The 24,377-nt window shown below is 37.6% G+C and overlaps 1 protein-coding gene across 2 annotated transcripts in view; it reads left to right on the top strand.

The window, feature by feature from the left end:
* Positions 1-24,377, top strand: part of HTT (huntingtin) — an 84,507-nt gene that overhangs the window by 57,478 nt on the left and 2,652 nt on the right. For both annotated transcript variants that reach the window (XM_075091983.1, XM_075091982.1), the window contains 23 exons: positions 1,417-1,593; positions 1,851-1,927; positions 2,780-2,918; positions 4,579-4,701; positions 5,570-5,783; positions 5,980-6,125; positions 6,600-6,777; positions 7,064-7,159; positions 8,028-8,215; positions 9,444-9,570; positions 11,265-11,365; positions 13,647-13,801; positions 14,182-14,321; positions 14,490-14,572; positions 16,149-16,279; positions 16,459-16,588; positions 17,375-17,530; positions 20,179-20,369; positions 20,935-21,049; positions 21,278-21,491; positions 21,637-21,742; positions 23,113-23,275; positions 23,975-24,135. In XM_075091983.1, coding sequence (XP_074948084.1) covers positions 1,417-1,593; positions 1,851-1,927; positions 2,780-2,918; positions 4,579-4,701; positions 5,570-5,783; positions 5,980-6,125; positions 6,600-6,777; positions 7,064-7,159; positions 8,028-8,215; positions 9,444-9,570; positions 11,265-11,365; positions 13,647-13,801; positions 14,182-14,321; positions 14,490-14,572; positions 16,149-16,279; positions 16,459-16,588; positions 17,375-17,530; positions 20,179-20,369; positions 20,935-21,049; positions 21,278-21,491; positions 21,637-21,742; positions 23,113-23,275; positions 23,975-24,135 — 3,311 coding nt within the window. The remainder of the gene's footprint in view (positions 1-1,416; positions 1,594-1,850; positions 1,928-2,779; positions 2,919-4,578; positions 4,702-5,569; positions 5,784-5,979; positions 6,126-6,599; positions 6,778-7,063; positions 7,160-8,027; positions 8,216-9,443; positions 9,571-11,264; positions 11,366-13,646; positions 13,802-14,181; positions 14,322-14,489; positions 14,573-16,148; positions 16,280-16,458; positions 16,589-17,374; positions 17,531-20,178; positions 20,370-20,934; positions 21,050-21,277; positions 21,492-21,636; positions 21,743-23,112; positions 23,276-23,974; positions 24,136-24,377) is intronic.

Here is a 24,377-nt window from a genome sequence, read left to right as displayed (position 1 = left end):
TGCAAATTCTGACATTTCTGGGTCATTTATCAACTTCTGATTTTATTTTTAAAAATGCAAGCAGTGAACCTTATATTATATTAGCAACTTCAGGATCAGATGTATTCTAATCCATCAAATCTATGAATTCAAGTAGAGTTGGTTAAGCCGCTTTTCTTCCTTCCTGGGTATTATCCCCACATAATAAATATCTGCAGGGTGAATTAAAGCTGTAACTTTCATCTTTGATTTCGGTACCTTGGTAGCATAAATATCAGAACTACTAACTACAGAGGCAGGACTAGGAATTAGTCCATCTCCATAGAGCCTAAAAACATGAAAGTGATTTGCAAGCTCGTGCCTTCCCCATTGATCTGCTCCACAAGTTGTAGACTCTTGGTGAGGGAAATACTGCTTCAGAAATTCAGTGTATGATTATTATTTTAGTTTTCAAATTAAGTGGAGTGGATGAAGTTTTATAGCAATGTAAGGCTGTATGCATCCCTTCTAGTCTTGGGAACTCACTAGGTGGGAAATGCCATTTGCTGGGCTTTCTCTAGAACTAACGGTGGGAGATGCTACCGCCTCATAATGTTTCTTGTCTCTTACCATTGTCTCTGTGCAAATCTAGTGCAACTGCATTAGTGCTTTAGGCGTGTGAATAAAATACTTTCAAGTTAGGTGAGATGAATCTGGGCTTTAGTGTCTGAGAATCAGTAGAATGAATGAACTAAACATGTTTGAATGGAAGATGTAGTCATTCTGTGAAATGTTTGGTGATTATCAGAAAAATCAGTAAAACAGCTGGTATTTACAGTCTGCTCTAAAACAAGATTGGTTCCGCAAGTCAAACTAGTTTGTGTTTCTCCCTTTAGATTATGGGTACTGAAGTGGTGCTCATATTTAAAAAAAAACAAGAACAAAAACAAAAACAACAAACAAACAAAAAAAACCCAAAAAACCTTTGCACCCCCTTTAATCCTGTGTAGCTGTCACTGTTTCTATGATGAAACATGTGCTCAAAAAAATCTCTAATGTTTATCTGGATTTCTGTACTGTCTCATCTTGATTATGCTCATGTTCCTAACCTTCTTCCAGCAAGAGCTGGAATCAAGCTGGAAACAGATCCTCACTGTTTTAAAAGTTTTCTACAGTTCCACTTAAGTGTCTCTAGCTTTTTTCCCTAAAAGTCTTGCTCCCTACTTTTTGCTTATTCTTTGTAAGAGTAAGCTTTTACAGTTAAACGTTGAACAACTTACTGTTCATATTAAATAACCCTGTAACTCAAACCTAATCATATATAGATTATAATATTGAACAGCTAGTTGTCTGCTATAGTTTTTCCTAAATGCCTTTCCCTTTAGCTTTAAGATCTTTGTATTCCAATTGACTGGGGTTTTTTTTTGTCCTTCTGTTTTGTTTTGTTTCAACATCTAGCCCACAACTCTGAAGAAGACTTTACAGTGCTTAGAGGGAATACATCTTAGCCAGTCTGGGGCTGTCTTAACATTATACGTTGATAAGCTTTTGTGTACTCCATTCCGTGTGCTTGCTCGCATGGTTGACACACTGGCTTGCCGTCGGGTAGAAATGCTTTTGGCTGCAACTTTACAGGTAAAGATAAATATATTCATTTGTAAATAAGATTGGGTAATGCCAGCAATATAATCAAGTGTAATGATTTAAAGAGCACCAAAATATGATGATGATGTTTAAGTGATTACGTTGGAAAGGAAATTTTATTTAATACATAGATATGCAAATGTTTACATTTTACCTTATCTGCCTATAATTTTCCTAATCTCTTCAAAGTACCTGTGAGTATTTTACTTATATCTGTCCTATAAAATTCTTGTGACTCTTTCCTATAGAACAGCATTACTCAGTTACCAGTTGAAGAACTGGATAGAATTCAGGAATATCTTCAAAACAGTGGATTAGCGACAAGGTAAATTATTCACCAATACATGTTAAAATGCCAGAGTAAGTAAAGTTCTAGTACTAATTGTGTTAACTCTTTTTTCCTACGTTTGGGTTTTTCCTTAAAGGTAAGATAGTGGGTCCTTTACAGAGGTAAAGCAGGATTAAAGCCTCTCTTATGAGATGCAGGCATATTCTGGCATGAGGACAGACATGTTGGCTGAGTTGAATTTGCAACATATTCAAGAATTAAAGCAAGCTAAAGGCTTGAAGACATCAAATTCTCTACCACATCCCACTCAGTATTCAACTTTTGAGAGTCAGTAACCACAGATTAATTCTGTGACAAAAACTACATTACTACATCACTGAAAACAGCTTTATTTTGTTAAAAATTTAGCAAATCTTGTGAGTCCAAGCTAAGTGGGTTTGTTTCTTGGTGGCTTGATTTTTTGTTTGTTTGTTTTCTTTCCCCCAGACAACTTTGTTAAGCTTTAACTGTTTAGTCTCCTAGCTGTTTAAACGGCTGTTCTAAAAAGGAGCAAATTATTCAGTTTTTGATAAAGCTCTATTTAATGTTGGAAAGAGCCTAATTTACTACCCTTGAGGTTATTGTTTGCATTTCATGCTTAAGCACATACAGATTTTAAATCTAAATTTTTGTCTTTATTGCTGATGGTGCTGAGTTCACTTGTTTGGTGATAGCTGGTGAAATTTGCAGTTTTGCATCATATGACTGCATATACCCAATAAAGAACTTAAGACCCTACTGCTTTTCTCTCCCAGGATTAGAATTGGCTTACTGGATGTCCTTCTATTTTTAAATGACACTCAGTTTTGTGTAAATTAGCTCTCTGCTGATGTGTTCTTCTATTTTCAGACACCAAAGACTTTACTCACTCTTGGATAGGTTTCGTCTTATGGTAGCACCAGACACAACTAGTCCTTCACCTCTGGTTACCTCACACCCACTAGATGGAGAAGACCAACCAGCTTTAGAGAATGTAATTCTAGACAAAGTAAGATTATGTTTAGAAAGAGTCACTAAAAGTGCCTTGGCTGTAAATAAGCTTTTGCTCATTACAAAATATTTAAATACAGCTTATTTTTGCTATGCAGTTAAAGTTCTCAGAATTTTCAGTCAATCTCAAATATGGTTCAGTGAACGATTTTCATATGTGTTGGCTGACTGTTGAACTTAGGATGAATAATTAGCACATGCATAGATATTTGTTATGGTGTCAGTGCTGTGAAGAACTACCAAGTTTTGTTTATTTGCGTAACTTTAATGGAAAGGTTTATATAAGGTCCAGTAGAAACAGATAGATACTCTTGTTTTCTTGATGTGTTTACTGCAGTGATCAGCTTTGTTCATTTGCTGAAAGCTGTTGGTTCTCTCTTGGAAATTAAGTGTTACTTCTCAGTTTCCACTTCTCAGCTTTAAATTACTTTCAGAGGCAATCATGACTGCTTAACTGTTTCTGTCTTTCATGTACTTAGATGCATTTATTTCAAAGTAGGGTGGGAAGCTAAGAGCAAGCGTTTTGGGGCTTTTGTTTTCCTTTCTTTCTTGTTTGTCCCATGGCACAGATAATTTTTCCTTCTCATTCCTTTGTCTTCTGCAGTGATACACGATAATAGGGAACATATGTAACTGAGTTGGCAGAAATCATTTGATTAGCTGACAGTTTGGAGGAGACTGAGTAGTCAAGGAACCCATTGACTTAGAGAGATTGAGAGCTACTTAGACAGCAGGAGGAAACACTGTTTGTACCCGGAAACTATCTACCCATAGCTTTCTGCCTTCAAATTAAGCAAAACGTCTCCTTCCTCTGTAACTGTAAATCCTGCACAAAGTAGTTTTTGTATGCTTCCTCCACAACCCCTACATAGTTCATAGAACCATAGAATGTCTCAAGTTGGAAGGGACCCTTAAGGTTCAAGTCTAAATCCCTGCTCCTCGCAGGACTACCTAAAACTAAACCGTATGACTAAGAACATTGTCCAGATGCTCCTTGAACTGATGGGCTTAGTTGCATTCTAACTAATATCAGCAAATTCAGGTTGTCCCCTTCTGAGAAAGAAAACACAGAAAAGGGATAATTGAGGCTCTTTACGTTCCTTAGTCAAATTAGTTATATTATTAACTAATTCCTGTAGGCTCACTGCTAATAATTTAAGGAGTAAATTTGCAGTAATATGTGATGTTCTTCATTTATTTCAGTGAGTGATAAAAGATAGATGTTATCTTCATCTGTTGATTTATTTGAATCTGAAGACTTTTCTTCCTTGAATATAGTATTGGGTTTTTTGCTAACGTTATGTTTGTGTAACAACTGAGTATTGCAGGTTTTTTTCTAGATAGTCCACTCAGCTTTGGGATCCTAATAGATCCCAAAGCTATATGTTAAGCTTCTTTTTTCCTTGTTTCCTGTCTGGACTCTAGAAATAAACAACTTGCCAGTGAATATACACCGGTCTAGTTTAAGGTGGTCCATTCACCAGTTGTCTGGTTTGCCTTGCTTTTTTCTTTGAGTTTTTTTTGATGTTAATGTGGCCTAGTGATCTCTTAAATGGACCACAATTCAATGCCAAGGAGCAATTTCTCCCCTGCCCCCATGAACTGTATTGCCTTCTGAAAACAAATATGTAATAAATTTCTTTTTTTAATTATTAAAGGACTGGTATGTGTCACTAGTGAGGTCACAGTGTTGCATCAAGTCTGACTCAGCACTTCTAGAAGGCGCAGAGCTGGTAAATAGGATTCCTCAGCCTGACCTGAACTCCTTCATGACGAGCAAGGTAACTTTGTCAGATGAAACACAGTCAGCTGAAGAGGATGTGATTATTTCTATTGTTTTTATTGGCAGTATTGATAGATTAGATTCTTAAACATAAACACCTCAAATTCATGTAATATTGGTAATTCACTTCTTGAATTTCAGTTCATTTTGGAAACTAGAATAGTAGATATGTTTCATTTCTGTGTGTAGCAATGCTGCTAATAGTAGCTTTCTAGTAGTACAGGTTGGGTGTATAGAGTGGAAGTGAAGGTTTGTTCTTGTATTGCAATCACAATAATCCAGTTTTACCATTTTACATAATCTTCTCATTTTGCCATACAGTTTCATACAAGGCCATGTTTCTGTAACCTTTTAAATATCTGTGCTGTGCTAGGTGGCTTGCAATATGCCCCTAACAGACCACAGATAATAAATCCGGCGTAAAGGACAACTTCTATCTATGACTTTGTTTTCTAAGAGTGTTTTTTGTTCACATTATCTATGTCGCATTTGCTGCAGGTATGCAGAAATAATAATGGGAAACTTTTTTAAAAATACTTTTGTTTACATAATTTGTTTGAAAACTTATTACTTGATTCCTTGTACATAGATAATCCTTAAGCTTTATTCACATATTGTTCTGAAAATTGGAAATGTGTATTGATTTTTCTTTCAAGTACAGTAGTGTTTGGAATTCAAATGTGGAACAAATATGGGCTTAATTGTGGTATTGTTACACCACAATAGAGCAAAGGTCATAATAACAAGTTAGTTAATTAGTAAACTGTTAATTTACCACCATAATATTATGCCAGAGTAGTGCTGTCAGATACTTAACTTCTCTTTAAAAGCAATTTCTTTGCTTTTTATTTACTGTTTGATTTCAGGAATTCAACCTAAGTTTATTAGCACCTTGTTTAAGCCTTGGCATGAATGAAATCTCAAGAGACCAGAAGAGCAGCTTCTTTGAAACAGCTCGGAGGGTAACGCTGGATCATGTGTCTACCACTGTACAAAACCTTCCTGCCAACCACCAGGTTTTTCAACCACTATTGCCAAGTGAACCGTCAGCCTACTGGAAAAAATTAAGCGATATCTTTGGTAATAGAAATAATGGGTTTTTCTAAGTTTATTCTCTCCTCTGCAAAGGTACTGTCAGGTGTCTTGTGAATACATGAACTTACTATTTAAAAGAATCAAGATACCTGGCATAAAAGTGCTTGTGAAGTAATTCTGAAAAACATTTGTTGAGGGGAAAAATTTAGACTGCTAGATTTCATCCAGTCTTATTTTATAGGAGATGAGGCGATGTATCAGTCTATGATGACACTTTGTCGTGCACTGGCGCAGTATTTGTTGTTACTCTCAAAACTGCCAGCTGGGCTCCGTGTTCCTCCTGACAAAGAGGATGATATCCTGAAATTCGTTGTTATGTCAGTAGAGGTAAGAAACTACAGCATAATTAAAGACGTGATGAAACATTGGGAGAAGGAACAACTTTTGACTTAAACTGATCACCACCAAGTAACTTCTGATCTGGGCAATTTTCTTGTCTTAACTGTAGAAATTTCTTAAGTGGTTATTTTATTTGACCTGTGCTAGTAAATTAGCTGGCTTATAGGACAAGGGCAGCTTTTTACAAGGAGAGGTTGACGGAATGGTGGAATGATCTTGGCATTTGGGAGAATGGTCCTGCACTGATTTTTGGGACCCTGAATAAACAGTATATAATGCTTATAAGTTTCTTGTTCGTAAAATGTTATCTCAGGAAAAAAAATGAATACAACTTGCTAATAAAACTTTACATATTGCTGAGTTAAAAAAAAACAAACCACCTTTGGTTATAAGTTGTTCTGTTGTGAGAATTTGCTATTAATGGGAATGTCTGGGATTTATTATTTTTTTTTTTTTGCACAGGCACTATCGTGGCATTTAGTGCATGACCAGATTCCATTAAGTGTAGATCTTCAAGCTGCTCTGGATTGTTGCTGTCTGACATTACAGCAGCCTAGTCTCTGGAATTTGCTGGCTTCTGCAGCTAATGTGACATATGCTTGCTCCTTAATTAATTGCATTAGATTTATCATAGAAGCAGGTGAGTCCAATTTGAACAGCTATGAGAAAATTTTCTTAATAAATTTTCAGTCATCACTGATCAAATGCTAGGTGTCTGGAATATTTCCTCTGAGTCCCTTCTAATTATTTCTTTGGCAAACTTATTTTTACTGCTTCAATTTCTCATTTAAAATTTTGTGTTTGCTTTTCAACTTGGCAGATGCCTTGGAGATGTTAAGTATTTGACTACTATGTGGTTTTGAGGAGAAAAATGGAACAGGAGATATGTAATGGCTGTATCTTTTAAATATTTTTGTTTAATCCAGTTGCTGTTGAACCTGGTAATCAACTACTTAGTCCTGAAAGAAGGAAGAATACTTCAAAAGGCTTAAGTGAAGGTGAAGTTGATTCAAATGCACAGAGTAAGTAAACGGTGGATTCCACTTCTGTCTTAAACTTTCACTGAATAAATATTTATAGGTACCCTTCCCATTACTATTTTTTTAACAATGGCAGTTCAAGACCTTATTTGTGTTTGGTAAATGTTTATTAAATATGGGTTGACATTTTTAACAGGTATAGTTGTTTTTTCTTGAAAGTTAAGTGTTAATGCAGATTTTTCTTTTGGGGGTTTGTGTTAGCTCACCGCAAACTGCGGTGCACACTGCAGACTGAGCTTTTTGAAGTGTTGTGGGATTTTTAAATTTCATGTAGGAGAGGTAGAATTTTTAATATTTCTTCTGAAGAATGGCAGATTCGTTACATGCCCTTCTACAGTATGTGGGAGCATTATGTTGAGGTGAAGGTCAAGTGTAGTCCTTGAGTGTGGATAGCATTGTCTTCCATATCCAGTTGTGCTGGTACAGTAAGATACCGCTTCCATCTACAGAAATCAGCTGCTTGTCAGATTTAGCATAGATCCAGCTATGAGACTGTTTTCTCATAAAACAGATTAATTCGGTCACTCTAAATTCTCACAAATGGGCTGTTCAATGTGGCCTTTTCTTGCTGGGGTTAGCATGTGAGCTGCTCTGCTGACAGATCTCAGGTACTGGTAATCCTCCAGCATTGAGACTGGCAAGCAATGCAAGCCATTGTGGGGAGGGCGGTAGTAGTACTCTTCAACCAGCTGAAATACTGCAGAATATTTCTTCATATGCATCCTTACTGTGGTTTTGTCCTTCTTAGTCGACATACTCTTTCGTTAAGCATTTTTTTGTTTTCCTGTATCTTTTTAAATTGTCTTTTGAATAGATTCATAAAACTAAATTTCTTTTTCTCCCAACAAAGAAACTAAACACATCACTGCAGCTTGTGAAATGGTAGCTGAGATGGTAGAATGCTTACAGACTGTCTTGGCACTGGGGCACAAAAGAAACAGCAGTATCCCGGCGTTTCTTACTCCTGTCCTCAAGAACATCATCATCAGTTTAGCAAGGCTGCCTCTAGTGAACAGTTACACAAGAGTACCTCCCTTGGTATGTTCATTATGCTTTTTTTTCAGGACTTTAAGAGCTATTCAACAACTTTTTGACAACCAAACGTGGTGCTGCATCTTAAGTTTACATCAGTAGAACTTCAACCTTTAGCTAGTTTGATCAGCCAGATTGTCTTTTTAAACACTGAGTAGCAAACTACTGTAAAAATATCAAATAAGAGCTCACTTGGGAATCGGAGATTTGATTACAAAGGAGTGTAGTCAATCCTTACATTCCTATGTGAAAGAATGTCCAGTTGGTAGTTTAAGAAAGGAAGAGCAAGTGGTGACTTGGGTGCTTTGTTAGGGAAATATTTCCTGGAAAGGGAGCGAAATCTACACCACTATTTTCTTTATGACAGCTGAACAGACAAATTCATTTTTTTGTCATGCTAAGCACCACAATGATACTACGGTGCTGAGAAGTCTGAATTAGTGTCTGGACTAACGTAGGTACCATACCGTGTGTGGGGTACCGTACCATGGTATGCCATGCAGATACTTTTGGATTACATATTATCGTTCTTTCCTAATGCATCTTAGATCTTTTGGACAAGGTATTTCAACCTTTTCTTTTTGGCTGATGTAACATGGATTTAAGAGCACCTTCTGATTACCTCCAGGTATTGTTAGTACTGTGAAATGACTTTGTTTTGTTGAACTTCAAAACCATTATCAGAAACATTTGTAGGTGCTTATCAGGTAGAGCAAAAGGGGGTTTCCCTGATATGTGCAAGGCCATTTCTCCAGCCTTTCTCTGTTTCTCAGCAGTCTTGTTTTAGAGAGGATGTCAAAAGATACGAATTTTTTTTTTGAGATGTTTTTGCCCACTCTTAGTTGTATCTTTGTGCTTTTTCAGGCATCAATAGTATATGATCTATTTTCCCTGAATTGCCTTTCAGGGTAATTTCTGCACAATCTAGGAGTCACTTGGCACTTAAATTCTAAACTGAAATATATGACAGCAACTTACTTGCTTTCATATCCAAACTTGGACAGTAGGATTTCTCATAGTAACAAATATGCAAAAACCACCCAAAAATTAGAAATACAATATAAAATGTTTTAGCTGTGTTAGATATTTAATCTTTCACTAAGTTTTTTTGTGTTTGGAGAATTATTTTATCTACTGATGTCTCATTGCTTTTGAGTGATGCATGTATATTTATAGCTGTCATGTTAATAATATTCCTCTTTTGGGTAAGTAGGCTTTCTTTATATTCCTTCAGGTCTGGAAATTAGGCTGGTCCCCAAAGCCTTCAGGTGACTTTGGCACAGTTTTTCCTGAAATACCCGTGGAATTTCTTCAAGAAAAAGAAATCTTTAAGGAGTTCATCTATCGCATTAATACACTTGGTATGTACAAAATTAAAAACTAATACAGTTGGCTCTTACTGGGCATTTACCTATTTTGTGGAGTTACTGAATAACTGAATCTGGTACCATTTGTGTACTTCTGTTGCTTTTGTGGAAGGGAAATAATATTTCAGAGCAGGTTAGTAGTTGTGCTGCAATAATTCTTACATTTTGCTCAATGCAGAGAAAAGTTATAAGTTAGAAATAAAGCTAAAAACTATTCCAATTCAGGGAGGTGATTTCAGTGCGCTCGTACAGAATGGCCACTTGTTTTCTGGAGCGTACATTTGACAGTATTTTTGAGAATATTTTGCTTCCCCTCTTTTTTTTATTCATGCATAGTATAGAAATAGAATTTAGTGCCACACTCTCAGTATTTTAAATGAGATGCTGTCACTTTAAAGCTTCTGGATATGTCAAGGTTTACTGAATGAGAGCAGCGCAGCTTAAGAGTTCAAGTATTTGTTAACAGATGAGTTTGTCAAGTGTAATGCATCAAATTTTCTGTATCCTTCTTTGGTGGTTTTTGTGGGTTTTTGGAGTTTTTTTGGTAGGTGTTCGTCCCCTCCCCTGCCCACAATCTTACAGGTTAATATTTGACTGACTTGTGGTGTGGCACTAATTTCTGTTTGATCACTATGCCTGAGATGACACTCTCACTTTCATTCTTTAGATATCATTAATATAAAAACTGCAAGGTATTAGTCAGGAATCCTCTGCAGTCTTTTCTAGGTAAAAATCTGTTTGGAAAAACTTTTTGAGAAATGCGTGAATTATAATGGCCTGTTCTAGGCAATTCAGTAATTTTGCTTTTAGGGCATGAAGATTTCTTGGATCATTATGGGATTTTCCATTATTTTTGTTCCTGTGAGAATTGGCCAATTTTCTGGATGATTTTCTGTGTTGTGAAAACCTGATATATCTCAATGCTTTGAAAGTTGGCCAATCAAAACATTTAAATGTATATAAGAAACAACCCAAGCAGGACTGTTTAAATAATAATGTACGGAACCCTTCTAAAGGGTTCATCATTTCCTAAAAAAGGATAGTTTATATTTAAGTGGTTACAAAAAATGCCAAATTGAATAGGAAATGGTATGAAACTAAATATATGGAAACAATGTACCATTGGGCCACTCACTACAAGAAGGACATTGAGGTGCTGGAGCATGTCCAGAGAAGGACAACAAAGTTGGTGAAGGGTCTAGAGAACAAGTCTTATGAGGAGCGGCTGAGGGAATTGGGGGCGTTTAGCCTGGAGAAGAGGAGGCTGAGGGGAGACCTTATCGCTCTCTACAACTACATGAAAGGACGTTGTAGTGAGGCGGGGGTTGGTCTCTTCTCCCTAGTAAAAAGCAATAGGACAAGAGGAAATGGCCTCAAGCTGCACCAGGGGAAGTTTAGCTTGGATATTAGGAAGAACTTCTTCACCGAAAGGGTTGTCAAACATTGGAACAGGCTGCCCAGGGAGGTGGTGGAGTCTCCATCCCTGGAGGTATTTAAAAGATGGGTAGATGTGGTGCTTGAGGATATGGTTTAGTGGTGGACTTGGCAGTGATAGGTTAGCGGTTGGACTTGATGATCTTAAGGGTCTTTTCCAACCTTAACGATTCTATGATTCTATGATTTTTTTAATGCCATTCCTTGTTTAAATTTGTGTTAAGACATAAACGGCTATCTGACTGGTTCTGTAGGATGGATCAGCCGTACTCAGTTTGAAGAGACTTGGGCTACTTTGCTTGGTGTGCTTGTAACTCAGCCTATTGTAATGGACCAAGAGGAAAACCAACAAGAGGTAATATTATTCACTGAATTTTTAAAATTCAGTTTTACTTAAATTGAGAAAAATGTTTCTATTAATAAACCTGTAAAGCAGAGAAGTAGTGACTGAAATTATTTCTGTTTTATATTTCCTTGTCTTCATACCCCTGTGAGTTCAGACACATCCATCTTCTGTCTTAAAGCTTCTGCAAGCATGTAAATAGCATGGGAAAATTTTAGTGAAGCCTTTTCAACTATATATTAGTTCATCACTCAACATGCACGCAGTTCAAAGTTTGTTTGATTAGACATTTGGCTTTAGGCACAACAGGAACTCCAAAATCTTTGAGAGAAACAATGTGTGAGAGAACTGTGCCTTTAGGAAGTATACTAGTTAACTGTAACTAGTATGTATTACTGCAATTATCTGTGCTATCTAATAATCAAACTTCAAGGGGAGTTTCTTTGGTAAGATTTTTTGTAAGATTCTTGACTAGAAATCAATTGGCCTGGAGATGTATGCCCATGTCTCTCACTCCCAGTTGTAGACTACGTATTGGATATCTGGGCTTCTAACTTGGATGCCTCACATAAGTGTTCAAAATTAATTGGAGGGCATTTGGGGATCAGAGCTGAAGAAATTTATCTATGCGAAAAGCAAAGACGGGAGTGAACATAGCTGTCATGAAAGGGACTTTCCCTATGCAGATGTATTAACCTGCTAGTGAACTGATTTTACTAGGTTCTAGCTCTTTGAGCTAAAAGGTTTGGTGGGTTTTTTTTGCTGGACTCATCTAGTGTTCACTCCCAAATTGTGAACGGTCCATCAGGTAGGTGCAGAGGCTAAAGCATTTCGAAGAACTCGGATGGTAGATGCCTATGAATAGTGGGTCCTGGGTAGGATTCAAAGGGTTTTGTTTTGGTTTCTTTTTCTCCTTTGCTAGGAAGCAAGGGTGTCAGACTCTGAAAAGGAGTACGGCATCCTCATCTCTCTTACCTGGGTTAGCATTGTTTGTTAGTTAGGCTGACTTGGACATTTGTTGTGCCCCTGCAGAATTTTTGACTTAACTCTTTTCTACATAATGGCCATGTTGGATCAGACTTAAGACAACCTAGTTATTGGTAGTTCCTTATTTGTCAGATAGAGTGTGTTTTTGTAGAACAGGAGTAATACTGCTCCTTTACTTTCCAAGGAAAACTAATCTGTTCAAAATTGCAAACATTTTAAGCACTATTGTACATTTCAATATGTTAATATTTTCTGAAATAAAAATGCAAGTTTTTTTTTTAAAGTTGAAAATTCGTTACCATTTTACGTTTTCTAAAAATGATCAGGCTCTCTTGTGGTCTGGTACTTTCAAGAAGCAATCAGAATCAATACAACAAAAGCAAAAACTGAGAAGCATCCTTCCACTTCAGAATCTGCAAGTGTTTGTGCTGCTGTTCTAATTTTAGCTTTTAAAAAAGCTGATTTAGTCAAAGTACTGATGATAAAACAGTTCTGAGCAAAAAAAGTTAAATGTACTGCAAAGATTACTGCTACTATCAACATAGGGAGGAGGAATTACAACCCACAGTGACAGGAGTTTATTTTAAGATAATATTTTTTTAAAGGGAAAGAAACGGACCACTCCAGTGGTGATGATTTACAGTGGCAAAGCACTTGATGCAATGTGTGTAGTTCCAAATATTTCTATTGGGGAAAAATAGCAGTGTCTCAAGTATGAATAATAAATAGAATTTAACCAAATCTTTTAAGAAAATGTGTTATGGTTTTCTCACACTTTTACAGAAGCCTTAAATACTGAATGTGTAGTATCTTGGTTTAGGAGATACATTGGATGCGTCTGGATAATGATGCCCAGAAAAATGCTGCTGAAAATTCATTATGAGGTTGAGTTTTGTTCCTAAACAGGCAGTCACTAAAAACAGTTAAGATGGATCCTTCTCTGAAGTGTTTCCAACTCAGATTTGGTCTTATTTGATGCTTTGTTTCAACAGGTAACTAATGGGTAGATGCAAACCAAGAAACTAAACACATCAAAAGTTCCGAAATGGACATCTTGAGGTTTTAATGCTGTTGGAATAAGAGAGGATTCATGCAGAATGGCTGATGAGGTGGAGCGATGTGTTGCTGCCACAGTCACAGTGCTTTGTGTGCATTGCTTATGTCAGCTAGATTTCTGGATAGGAAGAAGTCTAGATGTCAGGCTTATTAATGATAATTTAGTGGAAGGTGACAAACTGATATTTGGGGCTTTCAGGATTCTTTTTTTTTTTTTAACAATTCAAATTACAGTAAGTTCATTTTACAGGAGGATACAGAGAGGACCCAAATCAATGTTCTTGCAGTACAAGCCATAACATCCTTGGTGCTGAGTGCAATGACAATACCTGTTGCAGGCAATCCAGCAGTTAGCTGCTTAGAACAGCAGCCCCGCAACAAAGCTTTAAAAGCTCTGGACACAAGGTAATTTTTTATTTGCTCTAAAATGCAAAAAAGTTATACTTGTGATTAATACATGAGTACAGTTGCTTAATCTAGCTGTAGCAAAAATCTATATAGACTGTGTTTTCTAAGTAAGAGTATATACAGATCACAGAATGGTTCTGTTTACATAGAATTTACATCATGAACCTGCTGAGTTAAAAGACGGTATCTGAAAAAGACAGTATCTTATTAAAATCTAGTAGACAGTGTGCAGAATGTATTTCTCAACTTGTCTCAGTTTTAGCATCCCTGTTTACAATGTTATGTGTTTTTGCTTATTTTGTTGAGTGAGCTAGTCAGATTTGCACAAAAATGTTGAAGGGGAAATCTGCTTAACTTGATTTCTGTTGGGCTTCCAGGTTTGGGAGGAAGCTAAGTGTTATCAGGGGAATTGTTGAACAGGAAATCCAAGCGATGGTATCTAAGAGAGATAATATTGCTACTCATCACTTATACCAAGCTTGGGACCCTGTTCCATCACTTTCTCCTGCTACTACAGGTAAGTGCCTTTGTGCAGGGGAAGGGGAAAGTTAATTTCTCTTACATTTAAAAAGTAGAGAAGGTACTCTTAGGAATGTACTTGAAATCCAGTTTTCAGGAAATTAAGCCATTTTCAGATCTAGTTTGTTATACACGTTGTAAAAACTTGTCTTCTGTTTTGTTGTAGGTGCTCTTATCAGCCATGAAAAACTCTTACTGCAGATCAATACTGAACGAGAGATAGGAGATATGGATTATAAACTGGGACAGGTTTGTTAAAACCTTAACTTTGAACTTTTATTACATTTCTTCCAGTTAGTGAAAATTCAATTAAGAGGCGTTGCTTAACATTAAATGTGAACTAAAAGCCCTGAGTGATGCAGGGTAGATCATAACTGAGTGATTGCTCTCAGCCAGGGAGGAATTTTTGCTTTTGTGTGTGAGGTCTACCTGTGACCCAGCTATTGAGTTGTACTTTTCAGCCTTGTGTGTTAAATAGTCCTTGTAGTGTTTTTAATTTGCTATTGCATGCTTGCAGTAGTCCTTAGGAAATGAAAAATCACTGGACATAAAATAAGCAATGTTGTTTTAATTTTAAATAAACCCAGTGTAGGGACATAAATTTCACTGGATTATGTTAGTTGGAAAATCAGCACTACACAAGTGAATAGAAAAATAGTCTTCATCCAGTTATTCCTCTCTTTGAGAAATTAGTCTTCACATAAAGTTACATATAAGTTTTAAATGTAGTATTGGTTTCACTATTTGAATAGTATGTATTAGTGAAAAAACCCTTATATACTAAACTCAGATGACATTGTTTTTCTTGAGGAATCTTTTGCATAGGGAGGACTAAATGACCACTTGTCTGTGTCTAGATGTCTGTTCTCTTGAGATTCTAAGTGGCTTGAACGTTCAGTATTTGCAGGTTTACAGACCCTATGTGTTATTTACAAAAACTGTTAACTCTATAGCAATACTAGGCGTTAGACATCTGTCTTGAAAAAATAAATAAATGTGTGCATATTTTTGCTTAACATGAAAAAGAGTTGTATGTAAGGGTGAAATTTTATTGAAGAAAGAAGTCTTGAGCTATGCAAGATAAGTAACTTTAGAGGAAAAAGGTAACACCTGTACTGAAACACAGGAAGTGCTGATTTTGTTTTGGAATCTTCAGGCAGATCATTTATGAAATGCCATCAGCAGCTCTTATTGTTCTGAAACTTTAATTTTATATGTAAAACTTAAAGAACTAAGAAATTTTCCTGGTAGATAATTGTTAAACTAGCCTGAGTCAAAAGACTTGAAATCTTAGTCTTGTCTGGTTTCTGAAGAAAGGCTATATTGCAATCAGGTATGTTAAGTTACGGTTTGAGAAGAGTTAGGAATGTGTTTTCTATTGAACTGCAGTTGTTACAGTTCTTTCTGAAGTATTTTCTTCCTTCATATGAACTTATACTTTATACTTTTTATACTTATACTTTGCTTTGGATTTTAGATCTGGCAGGTTGACTTTGGGATGATGTATGCACACTGTTAGTGCATGCTTCCAGGTTAGCCAGATGCTGCTTTCAGCATCACCTGTATTGCTGTACTAAGCACATGGTGCTACTGTTTTTGCTGTGCCATACAGTTTGAAGTGAGTTAAACTAAAAGGTTGAAAATTTTTTTAACCTGTAAGTGATGTGCAGTTCATGTAAAAGTTATTTGAGGCTGTGTTGTCTGTCATTTAAATGAAAAATGTATAGGGCTTCTAAGATTTTTCTAATATGATGATGAGGGTGTTAAATGCTGTGCTTTTCTCTCTCTTTTTTTTTTTTTTTTTTATTGGTGTGTGTGTTGGAAGGTCTCTATACACTCCATATGGTTAGGAAATAATATCACTCCATTGAGAGAAGAGGAGTGGGGTGAGGATGAAGAAGATGAGAATGACATACCTGCTCCTTCCTCACCACCAATCTCTCCTATTAACACCAGGTGTCTTATTTTCTCTTGTCTCCCATTTGACTTACCAGTAAGCTTTTATCTCTTCATGTTGAGTTAACTAAGCTGGGTTTATAAATTGGACACTGGTAAATAACTGTATTATTTCAAATCAAGTATTTTAGCAGGGCTTAAGAATAGCCATTTTAACACTTGCTTATTGTGCCTTGCAGGAAACACCGGGCTGGTGTAGATATACATTCTTGTTCTCAGTTCTTGCTTGAACTGTATAGTCAGTGGATATTGCCATCAAACCCTAGCAAGAGAACACCAGTCATTTTGATCAGCGAAGTGGTGCGATCAGTAAGTCTAAACTATTATTCAGAGTCATAACTGAGTATGTGTTACCAAATATTCAGAGCTAAGAAGCATTTGCGAAGCATCTTTTAAGATATGGGAAACACTGATTTTTTTTTTTTCTTGGTAGTGCTATTATATGTGAAGAACAGAAAATATAACTTGAACAACCATAACATTATACTGGTTTACACTGTATAAGTATCTGGATTGCGTATTCTGCTACTACATTACAAACACTTTATTGTTACTTAATGATGGTTGGTATTCTACTTCTAGCAAGTAGTCAAGTAAATTTCAGGATTTTGCTTACTATCTCTGTAAGAAAATGAAGATGGAACAACAATGTATGAGAGGATTAAATTAACTATTGAAGTATAGAAGAAAAACTGAAGAACACAGGTGTGCAGTGTGTCTTGATAGCCATTATTCGCTATCCTAATAGACTTCAAATGAAACTACCCTTGCAAGAGAGTATGTATTGTGTGGTTTGGAGTGTTTTAGTACATTGTAAATGGCAGTGTTCATTCATTTTCCACGATTACTTACTATAGTGGGTTTGGTTTTGTAAACCTTTTGGGAAAAAAGGACCGTTTGGAGGTAATTTTTGTCTGAGATGGACAGTAGAATTAATTCTGGACAACAATAGTTATTCCAGACACTTGAGTTAATGTTTACACATTTAATAGATCAATCAGGGAGCCTTGTGCTGACAGTTATAACAGAAGGGAGACCCAATTTTTGGCTGTCTGCTAATGGGCTTTTTTATATTCAATTTTAATTTGTGTACAGCTTCTGGCAGTATCAGACTTATTTACAGAAAGGAATCAGTTTGAGATGATGTATACGACATTGACAGAATTGCGAAAGGTGCATCCATCAGAAGATGAGATTCTTGTACAGTATTTGATACCAGCCACTTGTAAAGCTGCTGCTGTTCTGGGAATGGTAAGAAATTCTCATGAAAATTTATTGAAAATTCGTGAGTGTCTAGGTTAACCCACCCTTAGCTTCTGCTGCAAAATCTGGTGTACTTGGTAAGAGTGGTTTGTCTCTAAGCAAATCCCTTAGCTGATCTGCATGGCTATAAGAAGTAATAGGATATGTATTCTGGGCTTCCAGAGGTTGCAAACATCACCTCCAGTTGCCCCATATTCAAACTGAAAGGTTTTTTGGTTTGGGGTATTTTCGAGGTTTGAGCTTAATTTAATGTGCTTTTTGGCTTATCATATTCAGTTAAGTGTTACCTTTGCCCTGGACTCATTTGTTACATTTCAGGTCAGAAATGAGGACTGTGAAACAGCTATTGCTAGATTTGTGTTACAGGTGAATGGCTGTAATCTCATGAGAGGCTGGGACAGTGCACGTGATGAATATGTAGCTTGACAGTCAGGTATCCCTTTTCTTTCCCTCACTCTTCCCTCCATTGCATCATTCTGCACTTAGGGAAATGACATTATTAATGCAAGTTATTTAATGAAATGTGTTGCTGTCTTTAAATCTGTAGACCAGAGAGCAGCAGCATTTTCCAGTGGACATTTTAGAGTGGCATTGTTTAGGAAAAAAATTTACAAATTCATTTAGAAGAAGTTAGCATTTCTAGAAACTCTCTCTAGAGAGACTGATATAAAACTATATGGGTAATAGTGATAAGAAAAATTCTGAAAGACTTTTGGGGTAGGCCTTCCAGTAGCTATTGTAGCAACAACTGTGCAAGGGAAGGCTGTGAAAGTGATGCCGAACATGCAGAAGCAGTTTTAGAGGTCACCTTGTTCTGTCTAGGCTGTAATTTCCCATTCAGTGAACTGGTGACACCCTCTCACAAGCAAACAGCTGAATATAACAGGTTAGCGGGAGGGGGAAAAAAAGTTGATTCCATCAAGAGTTGCTTGTTGTCCTATGCTCGGTTATGTAGAAAATCTGCTTAAAAGAGCAGCTAGAGAGCACACACTGTAAAATTGGCCTGTATCTTAGATACTTCACAAATACAGGGACAAGGTAAAACAAATGATTTCTACTAAATAATTAAATAAGATTGTAAGAAAAAGACTTTTTAAATCTCACTGTTTAGAATAGATTTTGCATATTCTGGTAAGTTGTTATACTTCTGATAAGAGGGAGTGAAGTATCTGATACCAGCTTGATATTTGAAGACTAAACATAGAATCATAGAACCATTTAGGTTGGGAAAGACTTTTAAGATCATCAGGTCCAACTGTTAACATAACACTGCCAAGTCCACCACTAAACCATGTCCCCAGGCACTATGTCTACACGTCTTTTAAATACCTCCAGGGATGGTGACTCAGCCCCTTCCCTGGACAGCCTGTTCCAGTGCTTGGCAACCCTTTAAGTGATGAAATTTTTCCTAATATCTGTTCTAGGCCGAGAAGAAATGGCCTCAAGTTGTGCCAGGGGAGGCTTATCACTTGCGACCTGAGAAAAGAGACTGACACCCACCTTGCTACGACCTCGTTTGAGGTGGTTGTACAGAGCAATAAAGTCTCCCCTGAGCCTCCTTTTCTCCAGGCTAAACAACCCCAGCTCTCTCAGCCCCTCTTCATAAGGCTTGCTCTCCAGACCCTGCACCTTTGTTGCCCTTCTCTGGACACACTCCAGCATCTCAATGCCTGCCTTGTACTGAGGGGCCCAAAACTGCACACAGTACTCGAGGTGCGGCATCACCAGTGCCAAGTACAGGGGCACGATCACCTCCCTGCTCCTGCTGGCCACACTGTTCCTGATACAAGCCAGGATGCCATTGGCCTTCTTGGCCACCTGAGCACACCGCTGGCTCATGTTCAGGCAGCTGCCAACCAACACCCCCAGGTCCTTTTCCTCCAGGCAGCTCTCCAGCCACTCCTCCCCAAGCCTGTAGCGTTGCATGGGGATGTTGTGACCCAAGGGCAGGACCCGGCACTTGGCCTTGTTGAATCTCATACTGTTGGCTCCGGCCCATCGATCCAGCCTGTCCAGGTCCCTCTGCAGAGCCTTCCTACCCTCAAGCACATAAAGGCTCCTGCCCAACTTGGTGTCATCTGCAAGCTTACTCAGGGTGCACTCAATCCCCTCATCCAGATCATGGGAGTGGTGCGGAGAAAGATGTGTAGGTCTGAGTGACAGTGGTCTCAGAGAACAAGTAAATGGAATGCTGTACTGTGAGTTGAGTGGATGGCAGAATATTATTTTTGGATGCAGACTATGGGCATCTACGAGTCAGTTTCAGACAGAAGCATCCTTTGTGCTTACCTGGAAGGCCAGAAAATTCCAACCATCCAAGTCCTATATGTAGAGGATTCTTAGTAGCACGTATTATTTACTGAACTAATGCTTATTTTGGGTTTTTTGGGTTTAAACCATAAGATAACTTTTTACAGGTAAAACCAAAGTAGCATCAGTTTACTAGTTAATCTGCAAGTCATCTCTTATCTGTTATATTAATCTTGTGACATGTGATTCAAAATAGTTTTAAGCTAGGCTTTGGTTCATGCCATATTTTCTGCTCTTTAATTTGTTACAAGTATTGCTAAATGACAGGAGTCCCCAGTATTGAACCAGCGTTGACTTCTAATGAATACTCTCGTTGAATGTATTAGGATAAAGCTGTGGCTGAACCAGTAAGTCGGCTGCTGGAATCAACCCTAAGAAGCACCCATATGCCAAGTCGGATCGGTGCTCTGCATGGAATTCTTTATATCCTTGAGTGTGACTTGCTTGATGAGACCGCGAAGCAACTCATTCCAGTTATCAGCGAGTATCTGCTCTCCAACTTGAGAGGAGTAGCACAGTAAGACTATTCCTCCCTTCCCCACACTGCCCCGAACTGTTGCCCATGCTTATGTGTGAATAAAAGGGCTCTTTATGGTTTGCTGTTGTCAGTGTATTTTAGAGCAGGCTGTTGTGTCAAGCAGGTTTTGGCATTTTCATTGAAAATATCAGTCAATTTTAGGCTTCATTTACAGAAGCAAAAGGATATTTGAGGGTGAGAAAACTGTTTGATAGCTCAGACTTTTGTCTCTTTGGTAAATTGTGTTCCCTAAACCTTATTTCTCTGTCAAAAGGCATACTCCTTGAATAAGACTGGCAGGATCAGCAATGAAGTTTTTCTCCTAAACAAGTTGGGCAATGATGGCTTGTAATTATATTGCTGAAAATTTCTTGTGTTGCACTGGATTTCCATGATAACCAGTGCTCTCTGTTAGCATCTTGGTGATACTTCATGTGATTTCAAAAATTTCATAAATTTCATGTGAAAAAATACTTAGAAATTCTAAGGTTTGTTTATACTGTCTCTATTTGTGACATAGACAACTTTGATGTAAGTGAGCACTAGTGTGTTTTCTTATTTACAGTTGTGTGAATATCCATAACCAACAGCACATCTTGGTAATGTGTGCAGCTGCTTTCTATTTGATCGAGAATTACCCACTTGATGTAGGGCCTGAATTCTCTGCAGGAATTATACAGGTATGTTGTGATGCCTGCAAACACAGGTGGTCATGTAACCTGGGACCACCTCATAGCTATCTTTAACACTTAACTTGCTTACTGTGGTGTAGGTATGCTTTTGGGTTTAGTTTCATCAGGTTTTCTTAATACCTGATGCAGTTCCATAGTAGCTGCAGTGGTATGGTGCTAGAAAGATGACCTAAATACACCTCAAAAACAGGTGGTTGGCTTTTTTCTGTATTTCAGATGTGTGGTGTCATGGTGTCCGGAAGTGATGAGTCAACACCATCCATTATTTATCATTGTGTCCTGAGAGGATTAGAACGACTCCTTCTTTCAGAGCAACTTTCCAGGCTGGATAGCGAATCGCTAGTTAAACTGAGTGTTGACAGAGTGAATGTACAGAGCCCCCACAGAGCAATGGCAGCACTTGGATTAATGCTGACTTGCATGTACACAGGTAATTAGGTTTTTTCATACCTTGGATGTACTGAGAGACTAGGTTACTAACAGTGCTAACTTTCTTCGCTTATTTTTGTTAGCAAGGGTAAAGAGGTCTTATTTTAGCCTTCACAGTAAACTTGTAACAAACTGTTTTGGTTTAGGAAAGGAAAAAATCAGCCCCAGTCGTACCACAGATGCAAATTCTGCTGCTCCTGACAGTGAATCTGTGATCGTAGCTATGGAACGAGTTTCTGTCCTTTTTGATAGGTAAGAGGGTAAAATGTGCAATGGGGCACTGGGAGGGAAAATTGTTGTTTGTTGCTGTGTGGTCACTTCTCTGTCTGACAGTTCTAATATTTAATGAATAATGTTTCTCTGCTTACCATTGCTTAAAACTGATGCTTCTAGTATATGCAGTAACACTGATGGAATGCTGAAGGCATCACAAATGTATAGGAATGTAAATGGAAAACAGACATGTCCTAACTGATACTGTATGTTGCACAAACCATAATACTTTATAAATGTATTTCCAGCTCCCTTCAGGTCAAACTCTTAAGTGCTTTTCAGGATGTCTCCTGCCTAGTCAAGGATATAAATCCAGTTTACAGGAAATAATCTTTCAAACCACTGTAAGAGTTTAAAACCCTTTTACCCCTTCCCCCACCCAAGCGTTGCTCTTTCCAAGGCTGTTAAGTAATTGCAGTGGAAGGGTACAGTGAAACTTCTGTATTCACATGGAACTTGTTTAATGGAAATATTTCAAACCCCCTGTTTTGATCTGACAATCTCAAGCTGTCTTAAGCGAGCATAGCATGTTAGATTTTCGCATAGTAGTTTGTGGAATAATGCTTTACATTTTTTAAAGTGTTCAGTGGTTTTTCCATAAAACTGAATGAGGGTTTACTTCTGCACTCAGTGAGAACAGACCTAGAGCAGTGCTTGAGTGCTTTTGAAAATATCACTCCTAAGAGTTAGCAAAACAAACGTGAATACTACAGGCAGAAAATAACTTCTGCAGGGAATAATCACGCAATGGTAACTTGATCTTGATACATCAACAGATGCAGCCTTTATTAGGAATATTTTCCAATAAGTGTTTTTTAAGTAAAATTGTCTTTGAGTTGGAGTATCTTTTCTCCTTTTTACAGTGCAGCACAACTTGCTTTTCCTGTTCAATAGATTGGTTATCCTGGTCTTGAATAAAAAAATGCTAAGATCTTATGAATGGAAATTCGTGTTCTGCTTATAAATGGTCTTTTCTCTGATACCTAGCAGTAGTGATCTCCCTGTCCTTTTTTTGTTCTTGTTTGGGTTTTTTGGGCTTTTTTTCAGCATTCCTAATATTAAATCTTGGCTCTGATACAATTCCAGAGCTTCAAAAAATATCGACTATTTAAAAAAAAAAAATAAGTCGGGGGGAGGACATGACACCTGTAACAACTTCTAATAGCTTTGGTAGGCCTCTGCGTAGACTGTTAGAGTAAGATTACATGTAGACTTGAATTCTTCAGTGTTGAAGACTTTGCCTATCTAGAGCTGAAAATAAAATGTTCTTTCTATTGCCAATTAAATTGGAAAAGAATGAGAGATTTACTGGAATTCAATCATAAAAATATATTTTCTTATTATTTCAGGATCAGGAAGGGATTTCCTTTTGAAGCCAGAGTAGTGGCTCGGATCCTTCCACAGTTCCTTGATGATTTTTTCCCCCCACAAGATGTAATGAATAAAGTTATTGGGGAATTTTTATCCAATCAGCAGCCTTACCCGCAATTCATGGCAACGGTAGTTTATAAGGTAGTGTTTATATTTTTTTCTTAATGTTTCAGAAGATTTCTAAATAACTGACAGCTCAATCAGAGGGGCAAATATCAATTTTGTTAGAGCTAACAAACCGGTTGCAGTGGTTGAGCTGTACTGTGGTGAGCTTTGTCTTCTGGGCAATATGGAGGGCTAGAATCGCTATGTCACCCCGAAGACAAAGGTTACAGCACTACAGTTCAACCACTGATAATGGGAAAAATAAAGAGCAAATTGATATTTGTGATCCTGGTGCTCAGATCAGAGCACCTCTGGTGGTCTGGAGCCAGCCCAGATCATCTGGTCTTGTGAACTCTACAGTCAAGTCCCAGTGTACTCAGTTGGGCTTCTGGGTATTTTACTTTTCAGCACCTACTTACCAGACTCATGCGTCAGTTGAGTGCATGTGTGCACCACGTTTGATTTATAAAAATAGAGACACCACGCAAGTCTTGCATTTCTGTATGCTTGCTTCAGTTTTACACAGATGTCATGAGTCCAGTGGGATCCTGGCTGACTCTTGCAGGAGCTCTTTGTCTAGGCATGGTGTTCATCATTTAGACTCAGAGTTCTCTCCAGGAATCCGTTTTGTAAACCTCAGAGCTTTGTAGCTGGAGAGAACCTTTACAAGAGAAACTAAATTCTTTCCCATGTCTATCTACTATGTCTTCATTCCTGTGTAAAATATTTTTGCAGGTATTCCAGACGCTACATAGCACTGGACAGTCCTCGATGGTCCGTGACTGGGTGATGCTCTCTCTCTCTAATTTCACACAAAGAACACCTGTGGCAATGGCAATGTGGAGTCTTTCCTGTTTTTTTGTCAGTGCTTCCACTAGTCAATGGATTTCAGCAATGTATCCTAAAAAAAATTAATGTGCGTCATTTCTGGGTAAATATACTGAGTTTGTAAAGTACGCTGATAGACTTGGAGGATAAGATACAAGTTCACACAGAAAAAGGCAGATTAACTGCAGTTAGTAGCAGTGTATATCACTTTGTGCTATTGGTGCCTCAGGTTTGAGGGGAACAAAGAGAACTTCCAAACAGATTATGAGAACAAAGTTATCTAAAACTACTATTTCAAGATCTGTTCTTG

The sequence above is a fragment of the Phalacrocorax aristotelis genome, chromosome 4, assembly GCF_949628215.1.
Source record: "Phalacrocorax aristotelis chromosome 4, bGulAri2.1, whole genome shotgun sequence".
NCBI classification, from domain to species: domain Eukaryota; kingdom Metazoa; phylum Chordata; class Aves; order Suliformes; family Phalacrocoracidae; genus Phalacrocorax; species Phalacrocorax aristotelis.
This window is presented reverse-complemented; position numbering and strand designations above follow the sequence as displayed.